Genomic DNA, 20618 nt, shown 5'->3' with positions numbered 1-20618 from the left:
GACTTGGGAAGGATGTGGGCAGGGATGTGGTCAGAGAGGGGACACTGGGACAGACAACTGGTCTGGTGAGCAGGGGCCGAGTGGGACAGCGGGCCTGCAACGGTCAGAGTAATGGACGGCACCCCCAAACAGCTGAACAGGAGCCTTCTGCAGGACAGAACCGAGGCTTCCCTAGAAAAGACATGGAGGAGGGAAATGATGACCAAGTTCAGTGAAGGAAGAAAAAGCCAACACAAAGCCTGATGGAGCAGACCTCAGTGGGGACAGCTGTGCCCCTGGCCACAGCCCACTGACTACACTTAGGATGCAGAGGGGATCAAATACAAGGGTGCTAGATTTTAGACAACTGGGGTATTCTTTGTCAGCCCCAAGAAGTTGGGTACAAACATTCATTTGGTAAACTGAGGCCTCTGGGAGTTAAAATGGAATGCCAACATTCCCATTTCCTCTTTTGCTTTTCCTTCAAGTGGCCTCAGCTTAACCCCTCCTCTGGATTCCACGTGTCACTTATACCCCTGGGAATCCCTGGTAGGAAGAAGGTTAGGGATGGAGTCAGATGTGTCTCTCGTACCAGCACTAACAGGAGTTGAGGTCTTGATGGTGGTAAACGAGACCTATGCTCCTCTCTAATGAAAACCACATGAGCCCCCGAGAAAAGGTCCACCCTGGGGCATGGGTGCCTCTGGGCATAAGAGAGAGGACAAATGCCCTTGTCAAGAACTCCAGTGATACTTGCTAGGAGGAGGGAAGGGCTGTCTGGGAACAGGCAGACAAGGGGAGAAACTGCAGAATTCCTCCAGTGAGACAGGAAGGTGGGCTCTGGGTTGTTGCCATTTTCTGCCTACTGGGACGAAGCTCCATCCCAGAGGAAGAGAGACCAACCTATTGTGTGACCCAATCCCATGAGGCAACCCTTCCCATCTGCCCCCAAGGATATCCAGACCTGGGCCCATCCCCCTGGAGACTTCAGAGATTATTACCCCATTAATAATTGTTTAAATTAAAATGAATTTATTTTATGATTTTATGAAGTTTTACTATAATCTACTCTGCCAGCTGTTGATGTGGCTCTGTCCAGTCTCAAGGCCATGTAGCCTTTAATACACTGATCTTAAAGGGACACACCTCCCCTCACGGGTCCAGCGGGTCAGACACTCAACCCACCTTGAACAGTCCAAGGACTCCTCTTTCACATTAGTGACCCTGTTTCAATACAAACAAACAAGAGTTTTAATAGTCAACAACATAAGCCCAACGCCAAGAGATCCTGTGTGCAACTCTCAGATCTCAGCTCACCAGTGAGCTCAGGGAGAGATATGGCATCAGCTGATTGTTAAACACAGTCATTAAAATAAGAAATTAAATTAACTCACAGTTAAATCAATTATACTGAAACAAAGGTAAATATACTTGAAACTCATGGCTTCCAAATGATTTTACTACGTTTTACTGTTTGTTATCTAGAGTCCCAAACAGTTGAGTACATAACAGCTGGAGATTCAGATCCACTCAGAAGTAACTTGGAAGAAAGGGCTGGCAATCTACTTCTGAAAAAACCAACCATTGAAAACTCTGAGGAGCACAGTTCTATTCAGATACCCGTGAAGTCGCTTTGAGTCGGACTTCAAACCAGCTCCACCAAAACTGCTTTGTGTTTTTATCTGACAGTTATTTCTGTCTATTGTTTTTATCTGACAGTTATTTCTGTCTGTTGTTTTTATCTGAGTTATTTCTGTCTGTTGTTTTTATCTGACAGTTATTTCTGTCTGTTGTTTTTATCTGACAGTTATTTCTGCCTGTTGTGTCTGATGCTATACAGCCAGCAGCAACAGTTCACCACTCACATCGGAGCCTGTCTCAGTGACAGCGATGGCAGGCAAGCGCCAGGCTAATACACCACGCAGGCACAGACAGCATTGCCCCAGCGCTGACCAGAGCTCTCCCTCATGCTCCGGCCCCCACCTGGTGTGATGTCTGAGTCTCTTTGGCATCCAGCCTCCAAGGAAGAAGACTGGCTTCTGAGGGCAGTTGGAATGTGGGTTATGAAGGCTGCTCCCCATTTTCTCCCTCCCTCATGTTCTTACCGCACTGGAGCTGGCATGGCTGAGTTTATCAAAGCGGAATTTCAGGTTTGACCTCGGGGAGTTTCTGCTTTTGGCATCTAAGAAAAAAGACAAAAGTCCATGAAAAAGGGGTGGAGCTGTAGAGGTCATTGGCTGTGTGTGTGTGTGTGTGTGTGTGTGTGTTGGGGGAGGTAAGAAGGAAGGGGAACCTCTTCTCCACTAGACATGCACACTGAGCTTTCTGGAGGAGAAAGGTTAGGTGGCCTCTACGCTGCCAGGACAATTTCCTCATCTGTAAAATGGGCAATAATACAAGTTTCCTGGTTTTTTGGCCTGCTGGAGTTGACTCAGGGTGACTCATTAGAGATAACTGCTATGGTTTCCAAAGTGTTCCAAGCTGGTTATTAAGTATTGCCATTTTTGAAAATTAAATTTATAAGCTGACAGGTTTAGTAAATTATACTGAAACAAATATACTCAAATCGATCACTTCCAAATTATTTTACTAGCATTAAGCTCTTTTTACTAACATCTAAAGACATCACGCTTGATAGAATGGAACGTCAGTGAAAAAGAGGAAGACCCCCAGTGAGATGAATAGCAAGCTTAGCAATGATTGTGAGGTTGGCGCAGGACTGGGCAGCGTTTCCTTCTGTTGTATATAAGGTCCCTAGGAGTTGGCACCAACTCAATGGCACCTAACAACAATAACAACAGCCAGCTCTTTAGGTTGTTTATGTTTATTATATCTAAATGGTGACGATGCAATCCCCCAGTATGCTTCACTCAGCGATGTCACCTTGGTAGCTTAAATCAACCATGGTGGAAGTATTTACACCACAGAAACCAGGGAATCAGCACTTGATTTGCTGTTCCGGTGTTTAGACTTACAGTGATGGACAAATTGTTAATAATGCAGGTTAAACTTAAAATTATGTGTATCTATAGGAGCTCTGGTAGCATAGTGGTTACGAATTGGGCTGTGAGCCACAAGGTCAGCAGTTTGAAACTACCAGATGTTCCGTAGGAGAAAGATGAGGCTTTTTGCTCCCGTAAAGATTTACAGCCTCAGAAACCCTGTACAGGGTTGCTATGAGTCGGAACCGACTCCACGGCACATAACAACAACAACAACATAGTCATTATGGGCTCCTGGTGTGATGCTGTAGGGTCAGCACTGGACTGTGAACCAAAAGGTCAGCAGTTCAAACCCACCAGCTGCTCTTCGGAAACCCTATACAGGGTCACTGTGAGTCAGAACTGACTCAACAACACTTAACAACAACACCAAGAGTCATAACAGCATCCTGGTGTGGCACTGCAGGATAAGCACTGGACTACAAGGTCAGTTTGAAATGCAACTGTCGGCGGCTCAAACCCACCAACTGCTCTTCAAAAACCCTATATAGGGTCGTTGTAAGTTGGAACCAACTAGATGGTACTTAACACCAACACCAACATAGTCATTATATTGTGAAGCAGGAAAAAACTCAGTAAATAGTCTTTCAGTATTTTCACAGTAAAATCTGTGAAAGCTAGAAACTGTATTAGATGGAAACCTGTCAGATGAGGAAAACTCAAATATTCTCCACTAATAAAGAGCGGTAGCAAAGCTGTAATCTGCCAAAGGCAGAAAGCTTTTGCAACAAGGTAGTCCCACTGAGTTCCAGCTCCCACAGGGTCCACTGTATTATCTGATGCAAGAAATAAGTTGCTCACGCCCTTCACAACCATATAAAGTTCTCTTCATTCAGTTTCACTGCCACCTGGCTCATAACATTAACAAAAATACCCATCAACATTCATACTGGCACTACACTAGTTTGCCATTTGCCACCTTATATTGGCTACAGATGCAAGTCGATTCTAACTCACAGTGACCCTATATAGGATTTCTGAGGCTGTAAATATTTATGGGAGTAGATAACCTCATCTTTCTTCCACGGAGCGACTGGTGGGCTGGAACTAACAATCAGCCGCTCAGTGTTTATCTATAGCAACACCAGGGTTCTTTACAGATGCGAAAGTTAAGTAAAAACTAATAATAAGGCATTTTGTGAGAATTGATTAGCTGTATGGAATTTTCAGTAAAGAATGTTGTATATTGTATCATTATTTGTAAATTGTGTGCTTCAAATCCTTTCTATCGGTAAGATTTAAGATGAACATACACATAGGATGTGTGTGTAGAAGAAGAACCAACTGTTAAACCTTCCCCAGCTCGCCCTGGCCGGGGCCAGGCTTTCTCATTTTCCTCTGGTTAAAGGAAGCTATAGCTGGGCTTAGTTCCTCTGGAGGCTGCTAACTTGGTTCCTGGTGTTTCAAATCAGGGGTCCCACCCAGCACTGGGAGTGCCTACCTCTGAAGACATTCCCTCCTAGGCCACCTCCCTCCCCTCAGCCCTGTCTCTCCCCAGACTCAGCTAAACAGCCTACAGCAGTTTCTCCTCAGATTCTCCCCTCATGGGCGGGTACCTAGCAGGCTTAAATACTAAGGGGTCAGTGGCCTGAGCATGGTACCATTAGCACTGGAGACAGGACTCACTGGGTCTATTCCAGACCCACTTCTGCCCTGTGTGGCCTTCAGCACAGAGCAGACAATCTAGAAACTTCTCTTCACTCAAAACCTTATTTAGTCATACATTTAACAGATTATTTCATTCACTCGTTCGATATTTAATTAAGCCTCATTAAAAAAGAATTATCAGTGAGCTTGTATTATTACTCCATTTTACAGACAAGGAAACTGAGGCTCAAAGAGGTGAGCTTGTCAATGCTGCAGCCACAATGAGAAGCCAGTTCAATATTGCCTGCCCACAGGAGATTGGCCAAGAGGAAGGGAATGCACAGCTCCCTCCACTAGAAAGCATAGAGACATGAATGCAAAGCTGCATGAATGCAAAGCAAGGTTTTGTTTTTTTGTTACCTTCTGCCCTGTAGCCCCTGACATTGTATCTTTCCTTTGCTAACACACTGTGAGAAGCCCAGAAGCATTTTGGTTTAAAGCACCCTGTTGGCCCATTGGTTCTGTGTGTGTTTCTAGCACGTATACGTCCAGGGTTTCTCATCCTCAGCCTGTTGGCATTTGTGTTGTGACGGCTGCCCTGTTTATTGTAGGAGGTTTAGCAACATCTCTGGCTTCTGCCCACCAGGTGCTATTAGCATTTCTCCCACTACAATCATGACAAGTAAGATGTCATCAGACACGGCCAAAACCCTCTGAGAAGCAAGACTGCCCTACGTTGGTTTTACACTATTATTTGATTCCTGTTATTTAGCAAACACAAGCATAAGTGATAAAGTGATATAATCCTCATAAAACCAACCATGTGGGATAGAAACTACTATTTCCTATCTTCTCCCCCATTTTTAGCAGCTCTGGTAGCGTAGTGGTTATGAATCAGACTCTTAACCTCAAGGTCAGCAGTTCAAAACTACCAGTGGTTCCTCAGGAGAAAGATGAGGCTTTCTACTCCCGTATAGATTTACAGCCTCGGAAACCCCATGCAGGGTCACTATGAGTCAGGACCGACTCCACGGCACATAACCACCACCGCCAGCACTCCCATTTATGTTTAGTGGAACTGAGGTTCAGAAGAGACTAAGAAACTTGCCCAGTGTCACAGCGCTTGTAAGGAGTGGAGCCAGAATTTGGAACAGGCAGGTGGGCTCCAGGGTGCTGCCTTTGCCCCCTACCTGTGCTGCTATCCTTGAGGTGGGAGCCCAAGGCTTCTATTTCTGGACATACGCAGGCCCCTGCAATACCTATGGCTAAGGTCAAACTCTTCACCGTCTCCCTCTTCTTCTGCCCAAACCTACTAGCCACAACTGAACCTGGTAGATTTTACCTTCTAGACAGCTTTGACTACACTTTTTTCTCCCCATTTCCCATGCTACCACTCACATCCAAGGCCCTTCACCTGCACCACCTCAGTGTAAATGCCTCCCTGATCCCCCTCCCACCATTCCTCTTCTCCACTCCCTTCCTCTCCAGCATCACCCTCATTCTGTCTACACTGCAGCCAGAGCCATCAAAATACTCCTTCTCAACGCCAGATGGCGCTCTTTGACTTAAGAACTTTCAAAGACTTAGCTCTTTCCACTGCTGGCAGAACACCCAAATCCTCACCAGTCTTTCTGGGGTGGTCCCTGCTGGTCCCTCTGACCTCATCTATCCCCTCTCACACCTCTCCTCTCCTTGAACTCAGCCACTTGTGGTTCCCAGAGCACAGCTCTCTCTACTCCCTCCATGTTTCTACATGTACTGTTCCTTGTGTCTGCAACACTCTTCCCTCCTTACAATAAGGAATAACTGCTAGGACAAAGGGGCCCTGGAATAAGGGCAGGGGAGGCCAGTAAAAAGAGCCTTCACTTTCAAATCACACAATGACTCTGAGATCTCAGGCAAATGGTGTTACCTCTCTGAGCCTCAGTTTCCTCACTCGTAAGGAGAGGCTAAGAACACAGGCCTCTTAACAGCCAACAGACAGATAAACTGAGCTGGCAAAGCTGAAGGGCCTACCGCCACATAGGAGGAGTAGAAACTGACCGGTTCTGTGTGTCCCCCATTGGACAGTGGACAGCCCCTGGCCACCCAGACACCTCCTGTACATCACCAGAGGCACTGACCCGTGGGACTCCGGCTCATGATGATGGGGGTGGCTGCTGCCCCCAGGCTGGGACTCTCGCTGCTCGGGGACGGGCTGTAGACAAACACCTCCTGCTTGAAGGGTGAGGTTGTGGATGGCTGGCTGCTCTGGGGAGAGAGGCCGGGTGAGTAGGGCAGCCCCAACACAGCAGACTTCCTGCAGTCCCTTCAAGTCACAAAACCTGCTACCACTGAGCCAATTCTCACTCATGGCGACCCGTGTGTTACAGAGGGAGAACTGCTTCATAGGGTTTTATTGGCTGCAATCTATACAGACTGCTGGACAGGTCCAAATCACCAACCTTTACATTACTGGTTGAGCATGAACCTTTTTCATCACCCAGGGCCCTCCCAGTCTCACAGGGTGGCAGGGTGCTAGGCAGGCCTGAGACACTCTCTATCAAGCCCAGGGCAGCCCCTGCCTCCCTCCCACTCCCCACTCTGATCTGCTCTTTCATGCCACTGCTTTCAACCCTCTGGGGGGTCCTCGTCGGCCACCACTGCCCCCCGAAGGTGGCAATGGCTGACGACGTCACTTGTTGCTTGTCTAATGGGGCTCTGCCACAGTAGGGTCTGCTCATGTTCACAGGGTCTGCCAAGCTGGGCCCCAAGGTGGACGGGACCACACCTACCCCGCTGTCACACTCTTCCATGACCTCGCCCTCCCCGGCGGTGCTGCTGAAGCTGCTTGTGCTGGAGGACGAGCGAGAGATGTTGGCTCTGCCGTTCTCCTTCAACTTTATGAAGGGTCTGCAGGAAACAGGAAGCAAGGCAAGGCCTGTTCACACACGAGGATCTCCAGGACCCCCAGTGTAGGCCCGGGGGAGATCTGAGCTTGCCCACCAAGCTTCTGTCTATTGGTATTTGTGTTCTAGGGAGTTCCTAGGGTACGAAGGGCTCCCCTCAGCCTATTTGGAGGCCGTGAACATATCCAGGGTTTCAAAGAGCTAAAGCCAACTCTTCTGTCACCCACAGTCTCTTACTTCTCTTTGTTGGGGCAGATTTCTGGTGAGCTGGGGTTAGATGAGGTCTCAGACTTGATTTCCTGAGAAGAGTGTCCGCCATCTGGAGTCTTAGGAGTGCTGGATGCACTATCACTAAATTAATGGGAACAAAGAGGAGTGAGGTCATAGAGGTACCCCCAGATCCACCCCACTCCTAGGCCTAAGGTAGAGCCTGGCCAGTTCTTGGCATTCTATGTGTGACAAGGACCTCCATTCCTGCTCAAGCAACCCCTCAGAGACAACGGGAGTTGTCAGAATAGAGAGCCCTCAAAGCAAAGACTGATGCCCCCAACCTAGGTCTACTCCCTCACCCAGTAGGGTCATTCTGCCTGACAGAGCTATACATCAAGAGAAGGCTCTGGTTGAAAAACAGGGGGTCTGTGAAAGGTACCCCCATGACTGGGGAATAATCCAGCATACATTGATTCCTCCTCAGGGGCACCATTCATGGGGGCTACAATCAGCTCCCTGCGGGGGAAGCGGAGAGCTCATGCTGATAGCACTGGAATAATTTGGAAAAGGGGAGTTACACAACATGAAGTATGTAATCAATGCCATATAAAAGTGGTTGAATTGGCTATTGTTTTATTACTTATACTTGTATTCAATTAAAAAATTAAATTAATAGTAATAATAATAATTGTGTGTTGTGTGTTTCCAATGGTCAAAAAAAAGAGAGAGCCCCCTGGAGAAGAGTGGTGAGGACGCCCTGAGTGCTGAGAAAGGAAGCACAAAGGGTTGGTCTTAGCCTAGAGTCTGGGTGTTTCTTTCTTCTGTAGTTTAATTACAAAAGTATAATGTAAATGACAGTTGCTAAAACAAATAATAATTTAAATAGAACATTCTAGAAGCCCTAAGGAAGGCTTGATTAACTCTGGCAGAATGAATCAACAGAGACTGACACAAAAGAGGATATCTGAGGTGCACTGAAGAAAGCAAAGAATGAAGAAGAATCTAAGCAATGTGTCCAGTCTGGGAGAGAATGCTGTAGGAATGACTTTGGAGAGTCCTGTGAGGACTGCCCTCCTCAGTGTCCAGTGTCTGAACAATATAGAGGAGTGACATGTACCAAAGCTGAGCCAAGTCATCCCCAAGGGTGGGCAACTGGCGGCTGCTGTGGTAGAGAGCTGCCAGACCCCACAGTTAGACAGGAGTGGTGGGCCTCAACAGTTACCATCGCGTCCGGACGTCCCCCTGGCCTTCAGACCCAGTGTGCAGACGGGGAAAGAGCCCCGACCGCCGCTTGATGGGACTTCGTGACTGGTTCTTCACGGTCGCTGCTGCCACCGGAGGCTGCAGATGAAACCAGCAAAATGAATGCTCACACCCCATTCTTCCCCTCCCTGGTCTACAAATGGCTCTCTTGGACCCTTCAACTGGCTCTAGCATCCCCAGGTTGGAGGAAACACGATGGCAGAAAGGGTGGAATTTTTATAACAGCAGCTGAGTATACCCAAGTCCTTAAACATTTGCAGCCTGTTTTCTTGAGCTAATCCAGGTGACCACAGAAAGAAAAAATCCACTAAAGGCCAGGAACACAGAGCCAGGTCCACCACAAGGAAAGTGCCACAGATTGAGGGTGACAAGAAGTCTCAGGGCCATAGCTGAGAACCACAAAGAGCTCCTGAAAGAAGTGACCTGGTTCAAGCTGTCATTTTATCAATGAAGAAGCTGAGGGAGGACTGGAGAGGGAAGATATCTGGCCAAGGTCAAGTAGCAAATCACTGGCAGGCAGAGAGTAAGAACCTAAGCCTCCTGACAGACTCTGGACTTATTACTGTCAGATGAAGGATCCGGGCTAAGTGTCACCAATAGCAAGACAGAATGAGAGAAGGAAGTCCAGGTACACATGCAGGGACAGGTAGAAGGAAGACAGCCAGGAAGGGGTTTTAGGAAGACAGGAATCTTGGCAACCTTGAATCTGCGTAACCTTGGCAAGTGGCAACATTCTCTGAGTCTCAGCCTCCTTATCCACAAAAAGGAAATTAAGTGACGGCTACTCTTACCATTCTACCACTCTTCTGCCAGTGGCTTGTGTGTTGCTGTGATGCTGGAAGCTATGCCACCAGTATTTTAAATACCAGCAGGGTCACCCAGGTGGACAGGTTCCAGCATAAGACAGAATAGGAAGAAGGAGATGTGGACCACTTTTGAAGGGTTAGTCACTGAAAATCTTATGAACAGCAGCATAACATTGTTGGATAGAGTGTACAAAGAGGAGCCCCGCAGACTAGGAGGCAGTAAAAATACAACTGGGGAAGAGCTGTCTCCTCAAAGTAGAGCTGGTCTTAATGGCATGGATGGGGCAAAGACTTAGGGACCTGGTGGGCTTATGGGCTACAACTCAACATGACAAGACAAAGCTGCAAACATCCATTCATAATTGAAACATACAAAAAAAATCTAGGAAAATTGATGCTGTCAAAAATGAAATGGAACCTATAAAGATCAATATCTTAGGCCTTAGTGAGCTAACATGGACTGATATTGGACATTTTTAATCAATCATGTAGCTTACTATACTGGAAATGAAAAGTTGAACAGGAATGGCATCATATTCATCGTCAAAAATAGTATTTTAAGACCTATCTTGAAGTACATTGCTGTTTTTGACAGGGTAATATCCAAACTTGTACAAGGAAGACTAGTTAATACCACTGATAGTAAAATTTACAAATCAACCCCTAAAACAAGTGATAATGAAATTGGAGAATTCTATTACCTTCTTCAGTTTGAAATTGATCAAACATGAAATCAAGATGTATTGATAATTACTGGTGATTGGAATGCAAAAGCTGAAAGCAAAGAGAACGAATCTGTAGTTGCAAAATATGGCCTTGGAAATAGAAACGAGATCACATGATAGAATTTTTTGAGACCAATGAGTTATTTGTTGCAAATATCGTTTTCCAACAACATAAAAGGTGACTATATAAATGGACCTCACCAGATGGAACAGACAAAAATCTGTGGGAAAAGACCACAGAAGAGCTCAATATAATCAGCCAAAACAAAGTCAGGAGCCCACTGTGGAACAGAACATCAATTGCTCATGTGCAAGTTCAGACTGAAGCTGAAGAAAACTAAAACAAGTCCATGAGAGCCAAAATATGACCTTGAATAGCTCCCACCTGAATTTACAGACTATCTCAAGAACAGATCTGATGCATTAGACACTAATGATAGAAGACCAGAAAAGTTGTGGGATGACATCAAGAACATCATACATGAAAAAAAGCTAAGGTCATTAAATAGACAAGAAAGAGCAAAGAGAAGTTAACATGACTTTAAGAAATGATAAAGTAAAAGAGCTGAATTGAAAAATTTAAAGGTCAGCTTAAGAAGACAAAATAAAATATTATAATGAAATATGCAAAGACCTGAAGTTAGAAAACCAAAAGGGAAGAACACACTCAGCATTGATCAAGCTGAAGGAATTGAAGAAAAATTCAAGCCTCAGGTTACGATACTGTGGTCAAAACATTGAATAATACAAGAAGAATCAAATGAAAATGGAAGGGATACAGAGGCACTGTACCAAAAAGAAATGATTGATGTTCAATCCTTTCTAGAGGAAGCACGTGATCAGAACCAATGGTACTGAAAGAAGAAGGCCAAGCTGGACTGAAGGCATTGCCATAATATAAGGCTCCATGAATTGATTAAATGTAAATTGAAATGTTTCAGCAAACTGATGCAGCACTAGAAACACTCTGTTGTCTATCCCAAAAAATTTGGAAGACATCTACCAGGTCAACCAACTGGAAAAGATCCATACTGGTGCACATTACAAAGAAAGGTGACCCAACAAAACATGGAAATCATCTAATAATATCATTAATATTAATACAAGCGAAATTTTGCTAAGATAACTCAAAAAAAAAAAGTTGTAATAGTACATCAACAGGGAGCTGCCAAAAATTCAAATGAATTCAGAAAAGGATGTAGAATGAGGAATATCAGTTTACATCAGATGAGACTTAGCTGAAAGCAGAGAACACCAGAGAGATGCTTCCTTGTGCTTTATTAACTATACTTTCCTATATGAATTATAACAAGCTATGGATAACATTGCTAAGAATGGGTATTCCAGAACACTTGATTGTGTTCATGAGGAAACTATACAGAGGCTAAGAGGTAGTCATTCTAACAGAACAAAGGAATCCTGAATGGTTTAAAATCCAAAAGGTATATGCTGAACAAACAATCTGAGTAATGGATTACATGAAGAACAAGGCATCAGGATTGAAGATTTACTGACAACATTCTGTTTGCAGATGACACAATCTTGCTTCCTGGAAGAGAAAAGGACTTAAAAGACTTACTGATGAAGATCAAACAGGTGCCTTCAGTATGGATTGCAACTCAATGTAAAGAAAACAAAAATTGTCTCACCTTGACTCCATGGAGTCATGGAGTGATAAATGGAGAAAATATTGAAGTTATCAAGACTTCTTTTGCTTGTATCCACTATTAATGCTCATGAAAGCAGCCGTCAAGAAATCAAATGACATATTGCATCAGGCAAATCTGCTGCACAAGACCTCTTTAAAGTGTTGAAGAGCAAAGATGTCAGTTTGATGACTAAGGTGTGCCTGACCCAAGTCATGGTATTTTCAATAACCTCATCTGCATGTTAAAGTTAGAAAACGAATAAGGAAGACGGGAGAAGAATCGATGCATTTAAGTTGCGATGTTGGTGAAGAATATTAAAAGTATCATGGACTGCCAGAAGAAACGTATCTGTGTTGGAAGAAGTACAGCCAGAACGTTCCCTAGAAGCGAGGAAGCAAGACTTCATCTCTTGTTTTTTGGACATGTCATCAGGAGGAACCAGTCTCTGAAGAAGGACATCATGCTTGGTTAAAGTGGAGGGTCAACAAAAAAGAGAAGGAATCCCAACAAAGATGGACTGACCCAGTGGCAGCAACAAGGGGCTGAAACGTAACAATTGTGAGGATGGCGTAGGACCGGGTGGTGTTTGGTTCTGTTGTCACAGGGCTGCTATGAGTTGGAACCAACTTGACGACACCTAACAACAACTTTGACCATTAATTATCACAAAGGAAGTACACCCATCACATAGTCAGAGGTCTAAGCCTTTGGACAGAGAAATACACCCCAGGGCCATTTTACAAAGTTAGCCCCCAAAAAGGAGGGCAACTGTCCAGGAAGCTCAGAGAACATGACCACAGGAGGGTTTTTTGTGTGGGACGGCCCTAAAAGACCACTAACAGAGTAGAGGGACTGGGCTCTCCCGCCCCCCTGGGCAGCCTCAATTTCTCTCTTTTGCCCAGTTTACTCGTTTCGTATCATCTAATCTAAACCTGGGTTTCATGCACCCTTTCTCCCAGCTTCCACATGTCACCCAAAGCCTGCTGGCACTTACCGAGAAGGTGGTCTTGGTGACCTCCACGCTGTTGTGGGAGATGCCCCCACTGAGGCTGCCGGGGATGCCCCCACTGTGCTGTTTCTTCTGGCTGCCCACCATGGTCTCCATGGAGTGACTGCGTACCCGGATAGCTCTCTGTGGGGACAGTAAGGTGGGCCAGGGTAGCAGAGGCTGAGAGGAAGCACCATCCCCATGATTGTGCCCCCTTCATGGGGTCTGTAGACTCAGACCTCAGCAATGAGCGCGCACACACACACACACACACACACACACACGTAGAGAACCCGAAGGCCCCCAGTAGTCACTGCAATTTACAAAGAACACCCACATATTCTGTCCCAGGCTCCAGCGTGGAAACCTCTCTGCAGATAGAGGCACCGGCCAAATGGGTCTTGGGGGTCAGAGCCCCATCTCCCCTGTGAGGTGGGAAAAGGTTGTTATCCCATTTTACAGGTAACAAAAATGTCAGGAGACTTGGAGAACTCACTGCACTGATGTGAACCTGGTCTACTTTCCAGCCTCTCTCACATTCTTATCTGTAAAATGGGAGCAATAATACAGCCCACCACGGTATGCTGGTAAGGATCAGACACAGCCAGAAGAACCAGGAACCAAGTCTTTGGCTCCAAGTTGACTTTTTTTTTTTTTCCATCAGACTAAAATTCCTTTTGTTTGGTCACTGGATTATCCCTTCTGCTGGCATCCCTAAGTATTATGTTTTTCCCGGGCAAAATGGTGGGAGGAGCTCATAATCTCAGTGAATTTAAGTTACTTGGAGAGTCAGCTCTTGGGCTGGCAGGTGACCTAAGTGGCAGGTGCTGAGAGACAACATGTACACTCAGACTATGCAGCAGCATGTGGCCTTGGGGGTGTGAAGCTTCTTGGGCCACTTGAAGATTTTGTGTCTACATCGGGCCACCAAAGAGCAAGGGCCACAGTGGAAAAGGGTGTGGAATGTTGAGAGAAGACAAGGGACAACAGGTGTGGTCAGAGGTTGATCACAGGGCAGGTGAGGACAGGAAGAATAATGGGGGAATGGGCCTGGGAGGAGACGTTGTCCCCTCAGATGCTCTACAGGACTGCACTGCTCTGAGCAGAGGTCATAGTGAAGCAGAGCCCAGCTTGACCCAGGAGACCCAAGTGAAGATCTCAATGATTCCAGCTACCCATGGACAATGCTCTCTCTGGCTCTGGGGGCCTTCGTCGATGAAGAGAGAATTTGAGGAAGAGGAGGCGCTCTTCAGAGACTGTTCAAAGCCGAGCAATATCTCATTTGATCAGTCATCAAGTCCCTCAACACATGACCGAGCAGCAATGGGACTCAGATATGCAAGGCACACAAGCTTTCGTGTCAAACACCACCTCTCCTTAGCTGAGTGGCCCTGGTTAGGTGATGTAACTACTCTGAGCCCTATCTGTGAAGTGGGATGGAGGATATCTACACCATGGGAGAAGGCATACAAAGCTAACTGAAAGATCCACCCAGAAAGGCCTCGTGATCTACTTCCAAAATGTCAACCAATGGAAACCCTACAAAGTACAACTCTGTTCTCACATGCATGGGGTTGCCATGAGGCTGAATTAATTCAATGACAACCGCTTAGGATTTTTTTAAAAAAGAACACTTCTTATTGTGAATTGGGTGAATGGATTTTTTATTATTCTTACTATAATCAGAAGCCCTTTTTCAAGCTTTCCATGTGCCTAGCACTGTGCCAGGAACTGGGGGATTGCAGAGAGAGGATGTGAGGCATGGCCCCTGCCTTCGAGTACATGAGCCAACTGAGGAAAAGCCAAGTTCCTAAAATTGGGGCAATGCTCAGAGGACCAGGCAGAGCCTGTGGAGGTATTCTCTCTGCATTCATTAGTTGTCCAGAGGCTCCTCCGCCTTGGGACAAGAAGTAAGTCATAATCAGTCCACAGAAACATGAGATGTCTGGTAGGGGCTTTGGGGTACCATCTTCTCAAAGATTCTGTGAGGGGCATGTCTGCATAGGACACCTAAAACTGCGGTCTTGGACCATGGGGGAGCAAACCTTTGGGGTAAAACAGAACAACTGAGAAAAGTAGAGGAGACAGACAGGAAGAACCTGGATTCTGATGGCCACAGGCAGCCATGAAGACTTCTTGTTAAGTGAGTCAGGTGAGGTCAGAAGGACTCACGTGAGGGTACTGGACCTTTGCTCACGTGTACCTACTCACATACAAACGTGTGTTGGCTCAGGCCCCTCATGTGTCTGGTGTGGAAGAGCACATAAGTCCTTGTTCCTCCTTCGAAGTATCCAGAGAAGAGCTGAGTCTGTGCAAAGTAGTCCCACAGAACCCATTCACAACCCAGACAGCAGATCTCTGAAGACATGGAACCAGGAGGGAGGGCCCTTTGTAAACAGTGTTAAAATTTATGGAGCACTGAACTCATCTGTTGTTGTTGTGAAGTGCCCTCGAGTTAGTTCCGACCCATAGCGACCCTGTATAGGGTTTCCGAGGAGTGGCTGGGGAGTTTGAACCTCCGACCTTGGGGCTCAAACTGACTTTGTAGTCCAGCACATTAACCCACAGCACCACTCACATAGTCGGGGTCCTCAATTGCTAACCAAAAGGTTGGAGGTTCGAGTCAACCCAGGAGTGCCTTAAAAGAAACGCTTTGCAATTTACTTCTGAAATGTCAGTCCTTTTAAATCCTATGTACACAGCTCCACTCTGAAACACATAGGGTTTGGTTTTGGTTTTATTCATTGAAAGAGTCCCTTATGGTACAAATAGTTAAAGCATGTGGCTGCTAACAGAAAGGTCTGAGGTTCAAATCCACCAGAAATGCTTTGAAAGAAAAGGAAAATCTGCTCGTGAAAAATCCACCACTGAAAACCCTGTGGCATGAGGTTCTACTCTGACACACATGCAGTTGCCATGAGTGGAAATGCAGTCAACAGCAACTGGTTTTTCTGTTTTAATTCATTTAAAGAACCTCACTGCTTACCCGAGGACACCTTAGTTTGGCCGCTACATTTTCCCTGACTTCAGTTTTCCAAAAGGTGCAAGACTTTATGATTTTGGGGTGATGGAGTAAATAGAACATTCTGGCAACTCTAACCATGTTGCAGGAAACTGTTGCTAGGCGACTCTGTTCCGGGGTCTAGAGAGGGAGAAGGAGATGAGGTCTTGATGTCCCTCATGGGGCATCTTTGGCTCAGCCAAGAGGCCAGATGACATCAGAGGTACGAGGCTGGTGGGCTCCATGCGTCACTGGCAAGAGTGGCTTGTCTCCTGGGAAATCATATTTACAAGTAGCCCTCCTCCTGAATCTGCAGTCTTTGTCATTCCTTTGGTGCCTTGGTGTTTGCCCCACCACAATCGTCATCAACAATGACATTTCCACATATGTCCTGATATACCCCTCACTGTCGCGTTCCAAAAGGCATCCAGTGTGGGTAATAAGCCCTGGGGGGTGGTCTACCAAGCTTCACATGCATGAATTTATTTAACCCTCCGGATGCCAAGACAGAGATAGAATAGGCATTTCACAGAAAAGGTCTCAAAATGTAAATGATTATCCAAGGCTGCAAAACAGATAAGAGATGAAGGTAGGACTCAGGCCCAGGACCTTGGGCTCCAGGTGAAAGCATCCCAGGATCCCATAAGTGGTCCATATTGAAAATATGATTCAATTGGCTAGTGGACTAAGAATGATTCAAACTAAAGGGGTCTCAGAAACCCTCAAAAATGTCAGGGAGAAGCCTTCTCCTCAGATACTCTTGATGCTGCTGTCAGCGGCAGTGAGTTGACTTTGGTAATTCCAGGCACATGTGAAAGTGCCGCAGAAGAAGAGCCTCGTGATCTACTTCCCAAATTTCAGTCTATGGGGCAGATTTACTCTGACAACACAGGGCCACCATGTAACAGAGTTGCTCAACCGTGACAGCAGGCGGGAAGTGATCTGAGTCCTGGTTCTCCTTGCTCAGTGTGTGAGACTCAGTCTCTTCGTCTGTGAAATGCCGTTATGACCCACTACCATGAGGGTGACATGAGATGATGCATGCAAAACACCTTGCGTGACATCTGCAGAATCAGTGTTAGCTCTCTTCCCCTGTTCTAACAGAAGAAAGGAAAATGCCCAGTGGAGCCCACTACGCCCTAAAATAATGCGCAATTCGGACTAACTTAGTCTAAAGATTTCACTTCTGGGTCTGTGGTACAGCTCCGAGAGAGGCACTAGCCTCAAGTTGAATGACGGAATGAAGGGTGAAGACCAGAAAGGAGGGCTGCTGCTGTTGATATGTACCATCGAGTCAGTTCCGACTCATAGCAACCCTGTATAGGGCTTCTGAGGAGTTTGAACCTTGCAGCCCAGTGCTTATCCTACAGCACCACACCAGGAGAGAAGTAGGATGTAAAGCTGGCAAGATAAACAACATGTGGTTTATACACACAACGCAACCCTACTCAGCCATTAAGAGAAACCAAGTCCTGATGCATGCTACAACACAGGTACACCTTGAAAACATGACTCTGAGTGAAATGAAACAGCCGCAAAAGGACAAAAAAAAAGGTCTGACCTCACTTAAATACGAAATAAGCGAGCATCTAGGAACCAAAGATTAGTGGTTCCGAGGGTGGCAGGAAGCTGGGAAGAGGGACAGAGAACTTATGTGAATGGGAGTCGGGGAGTGGGTTGTGAAGGCTAGAAAAAAGTATGGCACAACTTGCAGAACGTAATCAATGGCACTGAATGGCACATGTCAAAGTTGTTGAGATGGCAGATGCTCTCTTATATATATTTTCATCACAATAATTTTTTTTTTTATTAAAAAAGAAAGAAAAGCAGGAGAGAAGAGTGTAAAGGGCAGATGGATGCAGCCTTGCACAGCATTCGAAGGTGTGCAGGGATTCTAGAAAACTTTCCCACTCAGCTCTTTCTGCATCCCTGCCAAAGCTTATCTCCCCTCAGCTTGATTCTTCCCAATAATGGACTACTCACTACTTGAGAGAAAGCCTCTTCTTTTGTGTGCTGAGAGGAAATTTTACCATGGTCTGATCTGCCCTTTGAGTTCTATCTCAATCTATTCCATATTTCACACCACTCTCCTTTACTGTCCTGAGTTGGCTCTCTTCTTGGCTAATCACCTCTGGTCCCATCAACTATCCTCAGTTGCCATGGTTGCCAATCCCTCAGCACACACAAAGGTGCTTACCTTTGCACCAGTTCTCCTTTGGGGGAGTGAGGAAAGAGACGGCATTGCCTTCTCATTATCTACTTCTATTGCTTTAAGTCAGCTGGGTTTCAGTTCCAGTTAGCTTCAAAGAGGGAGCTCTTACCTTTCCTGGTAACCACACCCCTTGCCTCCTTACAAATGGGTTTTGTGTTGTTTCAATTTAACAAACTCAATGTAAAGGATGATTTCATTCAAAGCCAGCGGTAAGCACTAAGGTCCTTGTGGTTCACACCAAGGATGGCCCTGTCTGTAGCAGGCAAGGGACAGAAGCAGGGGTCCTTGAAGGTAAGGCTGTTAAGCTCTTGCCTGCTGAAATGGCTCCTAATCTGAGGTCCAGAATGAGGTTGTCTGTCCCTCTGCTATTATTGTCAGCTGACATCTAGTCGGTCCCTGATTCGCGGCAACCCCTTGCACAACAGAATAGAACACTGCTCAGCATCACACCATCCACATGATCAGTTGTGGATCTGGCCACTGTGATCCACATGGTTCTCACTGGCTGGTTTTTGGAAGAAGATTGCCAGACCTTTCTTCCTACTCTGTCTTAATCAGGATGCTCTACTGAAACCCGTTGAGCATCATAGCAACATGTAAGCCTCCACTGACAGGTAGTGGCCATGCTGAGGTGCACTGGCCAGGAATTGAACCCAGGTTTCCCGCAAGCAAGGCAAGAATTCTACAGCTGAGTCACCAGAGCCCACCCATCTGTCCCTCTAGCAGGACAAACAAAGAAAGAAACTGACAGGGAGAGTAAAATATCCCTGTAGCTCTCACCTTCAACTCCATCCCCAGTTCCTAACTGGCAGAACCATTATCTGCTCCAATGTCTCCTCCTCCTCTTTGGGATGCAGGGTTAAGTCGTCATCAGTCCAAGGCAGGACACTAACCCACTGAGCTCTGCAGGCTGTGAGCACTCTCTCTCTATCTGTCTTTCTCTCTCTCAGTTGGATACCCAGACAGTGTCTCAAAGCTGGGAGTAGTGGGGAAGGGTGCCCAAGATGAAAAGAAAGTAGAGATGCCAAAGGCTTAGGGTTCTACCTGCGTCTGTCCTGGGCACCAGCCACCATCACTGGTACTGCTCCGGCACCACGGAGACTTCAAGAGACTTTGCCTGCAGCACCTGGAGATGGGTGCTTCTCTGCTGCCACTAGGTGTCAGGTCAGACTCATGCAAAACGATCACAGTCCCTCAAAGGTAGGAGAAATTAACCTGCCAACTGCCAGCTTCCTGTGGCCCAGATCTCCTGCTGCAGGAGACGACTTTTCCTCCCTGACCCTTCATCCCACCATTCTCCACCATGAGCCCAGTCAAGGTTGAACTAGGCTTGGGTTTCCCAAAATGTGACACATTCATGCTTTACGTACATACCATGGAGTCCTGGTGTGGCACTGTAGGATAAGCACTGGACTGCTCACCACAAGGTCTGCTATTGCAAGGTTGGCAGTTTAAACCTACCAGCCACTCCTCAGAAACCCTATACTGTGAGTCAGAACTGACTCAGTGGCACTTAACAGCAACAACATGAAGACACAGATACATCGAGTACCATCGATTTTCTTTCGATTTCATTGTTGCTGGTGTCACAGTGACCTTGTATAGGGTTTCTGAAGAGTGGCTGGTGAGTTTGAACCGCCAACCTTAGGGTTCAAACTGACCTTGTAATTCAAACCAATCTTGTGGTCCAGTGCTTATCCTACATGGCCACACCAGGACTTTCTAATTTCATTACAGGCCAACAAAAACTTTTCAAGGACTGGCAGTTGTTGAGAATGGCACTTGAATACAATAGAGTAGAGATCAGTAATTTTCAAAGGGTAATAATATACAGTTCCCACGAAGTTTAGAGACTTCAAAAAGCCAGTCCTATGGACTGCACTAGCTGACCTAATGCCCAACCCTTTTATTCCACAGAAATGTCTTGTAATTGTGCTATCTCAGCAAAAGTGCCACCTTTATAACTGGAAATATACAAACTATATTTGTTGATAATCATCTAAGTGAAAACACAAAATTTAAAAACATGTAGAGAACTGGCAGTATCCTGAGAATATTCCCAAAGCACCTCAGTTTGAGAAACAGGTCTAGATGTACATGAACCAACTGTTCTGTCTCTCATGGGGGAACAGAACTTGAGATATAGACAGCAGATTTTAAGCAAAGTATGAAGAAGAGCTACTCTAAGTGATACGAGGTGCCAGGCAACAACATGAGAGCAATGGTGGATCGCTTCTTAGGAGAGAGACAAAGAGTCCATCGTGCTCTAGGGGCATCTTGCAAGACCTACAGGGATGAGTTCACTTTT

The 20618-nt window shown here is 46.0% G+C and overlaps 1 protein-coding gene across 1 annotated transcript in view; it reads right to left on the bottom strand.

Moving 5' to 3' along the window:
• Nucleotides 1–1163: 1163 nt before the first annotated feature.
• Nucleotides 1164–20618, bottom strand: part of RAP1GAP2 (RAP1 GTPase activating protein 2) — a 230209-nt gene continuing 210754 nt past the window's right edge. The window contains exons 18-24 of the mRNA XM_006863247.1: nt 13104–13241; nt 8889–9007; nt 7694–7807; nt 7343–7460; nt 6692–6818; nt 2085–2161; nt 1164–1203 (exon numbers count right to left, since the gene is read on the bottom strand). Coding sequence (XP_006863309.1) covers nt 1195–1203; nt 2085–2161; nt 6692–6818; nt 7343–7460; nt 7694–7807; nt 8889–9007; nt 13104–13241 — 702 coding nt within the window. The 3' untranslated portion in view covers nt 1164–1194. The remainder of the gene's footprint in view (nt 1204–2084; nt 2162–6691; nt 6819–7342; nt 7461–7693; nt 7808–8888; nt 9008–13103; nt 13242–20618) is intronic.

Source organism: Chrysochloris asiatica, unplaced genomic scaffold (genome assembly GCF_000296735.1).
Source record: "Chrysochloris asiatica unplaced genomic scaffold, ChrAsi1.0 scaffold00054, whole genome shotgun sequence".
NCBI classification, from domain to species: Eukaryota; Metazoa; Chordata; class Mammalia; order Afrosoricida; family Chrysochloridae; genus Chrysochloris; species Chrysochloris asiatica.
The sequence above is the reverse complement of the archived record's forward strand: the minus strand, read 5'-3'. Positions and strand labels throughout refer to the sequence as shown.